Below are 6,620 nucleotides of genomic sequence, written 5' to 3' on the forward strand. Positions count from 1 at the left end.
TTCTACCATTGCTGATGCTGTCTAAGGAACAATCTGGGATGCTATTATCACTGAACATTTTATACACTAGTGAAGGACTATTAAAACACTCTAAAGGGTCAAGATTTTGGACATATCAATTAATGCTAAAGTGATTGGAATGTAACTGGTTTCTGTGTAACCCTTGATATAGTTAAATTTCATTGTGAAAACCTGGCCAATAAACACATGTGGCATTAATGAAAGGCTGAGAGATAAATGGCTCTGTGAACCTTGCCTTTATAGTTCTCTGGTCTGTTGCTTTGTGATGGTTGGACCAGAGTGTAATTGCCTTAGCCAGTTTCCTGCTTTGTGAGGGAAACCAGCCCCTAACAAATCATCACGGGTCCAGTAGGCGCAACTGTACAGTGATAATAACTAAAGATTATAGTAAAGTTATAGAGAGCATGAGAGATAGAACAGAGATTGAAATAATGTCGTCAGACACATTTCATGGTGGCATGCTCACATGCTCACCTCAGCCTCAGTTGGCGATCCATGTGGAGAGAGAGCAATATTTATTGTTACCGAGGCATTTATATTCTCTTGGGACATGTGAGCCCCCTAATTACAGGTGAAGACAAATGTCACAGGAAAGGGTTGTGCTATAGGTAATACAGTACTGGGATGGGGGTGTTTTAGGGGTATCCACGCAATAGGAAGAGGAGGGACTAGGAATATGCATGTGACAATGTGGGCAGATCCTAGATTCAGCATGGCAGACTAACTTTGGATGTCACTGATCTGGTTTGACCTGTTCTCTGGATCATTATAGAAACCATTATGAGTAGGTTGTAAACCCTCCCTGAAGGGACTAAACTGATGGCCACAAGCCTTTAGGGAGAAGTAGCCCACTCTCCTTAACAGCAGGGAGTGGGTTCTACTTGTGTTGGGATCAGACAGTAGTCTGGCAACTGACAGCCTTCAGGGAGGTACCTGGCCAATCATTTACCATTAGCTGCAAGCAGTGTCCTAAGTCTAACATATATTTGTGGGAGGCTTGGGAGACATCTTTCTGTTTCCCACAATTCCCCCTTTTGTTTTATAATAAAATTCAAAAGAGCCACATGGGCGACATGGTTATTTTCTATACATTGAAAGCTGTCGATGTGAAACTTCATGATCCAATAAAGATAGCCAAAAATTCAGGTTTATGGAAAACATTTTTAATTCAGGCATGGGGGATAAAATTCCCGTAGGCCCATCTGGTACTGGAGGAAAGTATGAGAGGGATTGGATGCTGCAGCGGGAAGAAATAGAGCCAATAGGAATGTCTGCTTCTATAGGTGTGTTTATACCTTGCTTAAATACCCTCAAGCTTGTCCCTAAATTTCATTGTTTGGTTGTGTGGTCGAGGATTAGTATGTAGGTGTTGGATCTATATTGAGTTCATTTTTGTATATGATGTGAGGTATGAACCTTGTTCCATTCTTTTGCAGATGGAAATCCAGTTTTTCCAACACCATTTGTTGAAATGGGTATCTCCTCTTCACTTAATGGGTTTTATTCCTTTGTGAAAGATTAGGTGTCAAAAAAAAAGATTAGGTGTCTATAGGTACTTGGTTGTATTTCTAGGTTCTCAATTCTAATCCTTTGGTATTCATATATACCATCGTACCAGGCTGCTTTAAGTATCATGGCTAATTATACATTTTTTAAGTTTTGTTTCATGTTTAAATAGTATTTTATTTATCCTGTGCCTCTTTCCTTTCTGTACTAACCTTACTAATTTCAGAGGTTGATGTTTATTCCCCAGGGATACTGTAGCAGAAAACCACAAACATCTTGAAGGAAGCCTGAGTAGAATAGTTTCCCGAGAGCGGTGTCAGCAATGCAGGTGGAGGGCACAATAAACAGTTTTGGGGCTTATTGGTCAATCTAAAATCTAGATCTTTCAAAGGATAAGTGTCTGTTCTAAATGCAACACGAACATATCTGAATTTCTTCTATGTCTCATAGTTCCATGCAGCTTCGACTATGGTAAATTATAAATACTTGGGCCTAAAACTGATGTTTGTTTGAAACAGATTAAATAAAAACTAATCCATATCTCTTTTAGTTTTACTTTTTCTCCTTTTATAATCACTCAGAGTAATGGTTAGATCTGATGAATAAGAAATTTGTGGAGTTTCTAAAGTGAGTTTTCTGTTACCTCTTTTGATTAAGCAATTGGGTGGGGGCAGGGGATGGGTTCCTGTAGAGAAAAAAATTTTAAGAGTCTTTCAAGAAAGAGAGAAAATTTGCCACACTACCCTCCATGACAGGCTCTCTGATGCTTATTTTTCTGGCTGCAGACCTGAAAACAGGCTTTTAAATACATGAATTGAAGAGACAATGCCAACAGGGGTAACGAGAGTTTCTGGGAAATGGAGTCCCAAGTCAATGCCAATGTGTGATTTCATGAAAAGGTGACTCCAGGAGTAATTTCAGCTCAATGATTAGATGGGAACTCTGGGCAGTAACTCTCCCCATCATTTGACTTGTTGTTTTGCTGTGGTGGTGTTTTGTTGTACAATTTTCTTCCATTCCCTCACGGACTACTCTGGGTACAAGGACAGACTGGTGAATTCATTGGGACCTAGCTACTTCTTTCGCTCTGGCTATGTGATGAGTCACTTTGTTTTTCACATACCTCTCATAGTCAAACTTTCCGAATGTGTTTTAAGGTATTTTATTTCCTTTCAGATACACACTAAGAACAATGAAATTAATAATCACAAATAGGTATCCTTGATCCCCAAACAGCAACAGACATCATTCATTCAAAGGTGCAGTTTCTACGTGAGCAATTGCTTGGTTGGTGGGTTGAAGGGTGGCCACGTCAGAATTATTGGAGTGTGTTAAAGGCTTGAATTTCATTAGAAGGTACAGTTGTGACCACTGGTAGAAGACCGGGTCAGCGCTTCGGAAGTGCAGATGGATTGAGCCTCACATTCTGAGCATCGTCCAATGTTGGCTCCAATTTTTGTGAGGACTAGGTGAGCAGTTTGAACCCACCTCCTGCATTATCAAAGAAAGACTTGGGAATGGGCCTCCTTAAATATTAGCCCCAAGTCCAACTTTGAAACAGTGGGTCTTGATCACTGAGATTGCCACGTGGAGAGACACGCTGGAAAGCAATGGGTTTAAAGTTTTCTGTGCAGGGAGTTCTTTTCAAGGACAACTCCCAAACCTAGGAAGAATCAAGGGACACACATATATCCAGTTGGTCTGCGAGTCCTTAGAACACATTTTAGTGGAGTCCATAGTCTGAGCAATTATTAGGCAACCTATCAACATGGCACTGAGAGGTCAAGGATCACCACAGATTACAATTTCCATGTTGAAGATTGGCTGGGTGTGTTTCTGTTTCCTGAAGGTGAGAGATAGTCCAAGGGACAATCACATTTGACAAAAACTGCAGTTTAGCTAAACTCACAACAAGAAGATCTTTGCTGGTGACAACCTTTCAGGATTTAGGAAGTGAAGTTCCATCGAGTCTGTCTCCAAGGATCTATGTAAGTAGATTTGCAGAACCTCATCTGAGGGCAGGATTATAGAAGTTTAAGGGGGTCCATAGCAATAGCACCGAGGAGGTCCAGAGGTGCCATACTGTGCACAGAGGCATAGCTGGAGAATGTTTTAGAAGTCAAAGACTCATTAGGAGGACTCAGCACAAGCATGTCCGGGAGATTCACTGAGATGTTGTCCAGTGACTTCAGGCAGGGGCCAGGGTGCATCAGAGAATCAGGATTCAGTGGGGGTCCCAAGGGCTGAAGATCGGGGTCACAGCAGCACCCAGAAGCTTTAACAGCATGCTGGATCTCAAAACTCCGAGGGCCAGAGTCATCTGTTGATTGTTGATTCTCATGCAATGCCTGAGTGGGCAGGTGTACAAATGTGCTTGATGTGTGCTTCTTGGCCCTGGACTTCACAGACTGCTGGTGGGCATCGGAGTCCTGAGGACGCCTAGTGCGAGTCCCCTTTGGTGAAGCCTGGAGATACTGGGCAGATGGAACTGAGGTGGGAAATAGGGAGACACTGGATCCCGTTGGACTGCTGCCCATGAAGTTAGGGGCCTCAGGCTGCACAGTGGAGCTGTCTGCCCAGGAGTGGGTTGTGGGACTAGGACACACCAGTGCACAGCCCCCAAGCCCACTGTCTGCAGCCAGAGTCAGAGAGCGACGCCTGGCCCTGCGTGGCTTAAAGGACCGCAGACGCCCCTTGACCATCACACGAGTCCGGGCTTCCTTCCAGGCCATCCACTCCGGACTGGTCAGTGCTGTGGGCTCCACGTGGTCCACGGAGGTGCGGTCCCTGCCCTGTTTCCACAGCTCATAGCGCCCGGGTTGCAGAATGCGCACGAAGGCGTCCATGGGAAATGTGACCCTGGCTTCCCCACAGCTGCACTGAGAAGCAGCTTTACCGTAATTAACCCAGCGCAGGGTGGCAAAGTTGATGGATTCCGCACAGTTGAAACCGTGATTGAAGCCAGCGTGGTATCCGTAGGGGAATGTGACCATGAACTCGCCTGCTCCCTGGGTGATCCGACCAACAGGAATGCCGTTCTCCCTGAGGACTCTGGGTGGGATGAGGGCCACCTTGTGCCGCAGGAAGTTCGCGCAGCCACTGGAACTGCCAGGGAAAAGCTCCCTGGCCAGTCTCTCCAGGCGGGCTCCGTGCTCAGGGGGCACCGCATACCACGTTTTGGGCTCCCCGAAGTGCAGGTAGTTGATGCTGTACAGGTCCATGTCCTCCGTGTGCCAAGTAAGGTGGTCTGCCACAGGCCAAAGTACAGGTAGGGGGTGTTGACGCCTTTGATGACAACTCCACTCTCCTGCTCCAGCAGATCCTGGATTGTCCCCAGGTGTCTGAGGTTCCAATGCTCAGTGTTTTCACCAAATAAGGAGCCACATACTCCAGCCCCATAAATGGGAGAATTGTACAGGCGGCTCTTCCAATAGGTCCGCTCCAAATCGTCAACATCCCGGTGTGTGGGAGTGCGGTATCTGTCGGTGCTGGCCAAGTGGCGATACTCCTCCACGGTCATGGATTTCTTCTTTTCATGGTATTGCAAAAAGACACCTGTCTGCCCAGTAGTTACCTGCTGCACAGGACTGGCTATGAGGATGTCATCCACATCGTCATAGTTCTCTCTGGCTGTCCACTGTTTGGGTGGGATTATCTTAGCCAGGCCTGCACGGTGGGCACCTTGGGATTCCATGTAAGCAATGTATTTGTTGAAATCCTTAAATTCTTCCATGGTAGGCCGGAAAGTCATGATTTTAAGGCTTGAGTTCTGGCTTCGATAGCCCTGGGACTTCATGGCTGCAAAATAAAGTCAGAAAACCCGGTTCTTATGGATGTTCTGTGTATTTGGATGCTGTGCTTTTGTTTCTTTTTCTGTCTGAAAATCTCTTGCAGTGTATTGATGGCTCTGTGAGAGCAAATGCACTCTCCCCAGGCATGCTGATTGACCAAGGGAATTCTACTATGATGGACAACTATTGTTTCCCCCAAAGAGACAGGATTTGTGCACACGGAGTGGGTTTTCCCAGATTGCTCCTGGCTCATTATGCTGCTCTGGAAGTTTATTCAGTTGGAAGGGTGTCTCTATCTGTTGATACTTAGCTTCTGTTGCAATTTTGGGAAATTTCTAATTCCACTAAGAAGGAGTTTCTCAAGGGATTTTTAAAAAGTAAATCTAAAGACAGTAATTCAGTAACATTCAACAGAAGTCAGGGGTGTCAAACTCAATTAAAATGTTTGCTATGTGGTGCAACAGGCAAGATTAAAGTGGGCCACATCACATTTACAAATTTTGTTGAATTTTTATTTTGAAGTGAGGATTCAGAAATATGGATAGGATAATTAAAACCCTATATAATTGTTTTTATTTAAACATTGGTTTTATTTATAAAACTATAATTATGCTTTTAACCGGAAATTTGCCAGCGCTTTCCTTCTACTAGCTTTCCCTTGCCTCTTATGGTGTGACCGGAAAATATAACAAAGTAATAAAAAACACAAAATGTTGGACAGCTGACAAATGTGATGCACAATCGTAATGGCTTCCCTCTAAAAGTGTTAACTAGCATTGCTGCTAGGTATGACTCATAACAGCACATCCTAGAGTCCTGTTTTTAACCTTTTCACTGTTAGGATCTGTTTTTATTATGCAATGAGAGTGGCAGACATCGCTTTAAAACGTTACCGGAAATGATCGTGTCTAGAAACGTCCACAGGCCTCCAGAAAAGACTTTGGGCCACCTGTATAGTGGTCTTCTGTAGTTAAAGGGTTAAAGAGGGAATTGTGTGTACAGTATTGCCTCCATCTCCCCTAAGCGCTATTTTTTTATAACAATTTTTTTCTATTTTCATTTTATTTCAGAGAATTTGGGGCCACAAAAAATTACCTGAGCAGTCGCAGGCAGCCAGAAGGCCACCAGTTTGACACCCCTGACATAAGTGAATTTTATGAGAAGTGCTAGTAAAAAAATCAGGTGAATAAATATAGCCTGAAGATGCTAATATCAAAAATCACACTTCATGTAAAATATGAACCAAGTCAACTAACCAAACAAACTCACTGACATCAGTTTCACCCTGTAACACATGGAGGA

The 6,620-nt window shown here is 43.9% G+C and overlaps 1 protein-coding gene across 1 annotated transcript; it reads right to left on the reverse strand.

Moving 5' to 3' along the window:
- Window positions 1–3,551: 3,551 nt before the first annotated feature.
- Window positions 3,552–5,323, reverse strand: LOC142427663 (lysine-specific demethylase 4D-like). The gene is given in 2 exon segments (XM_075532830.1): window positions 3,552–4,768; window positions 4,771–5,323. Coding segments are annotated over 2 exon segments (1,770 nt in total).
- Window positions 5,324–6,620: the final 1,297 nt, after the last annotated feature.

Source organism: Tenrec ecaudatus, chromosome 15 (assembly GCF_050624435.1).
Source record: "Tenrec ecaudatus isolate mTenEca1 chromosome 15, mTenEca1.hap1, whole genome shotgun sequence".
Taxonomy (NCBI): domain Eukaryota; kingdom Metazoa; phylum Chordata; class Mammalia; order Afrosoricida; family Tenrecidae; genus Tenrec; species Tenrec ecaudatus.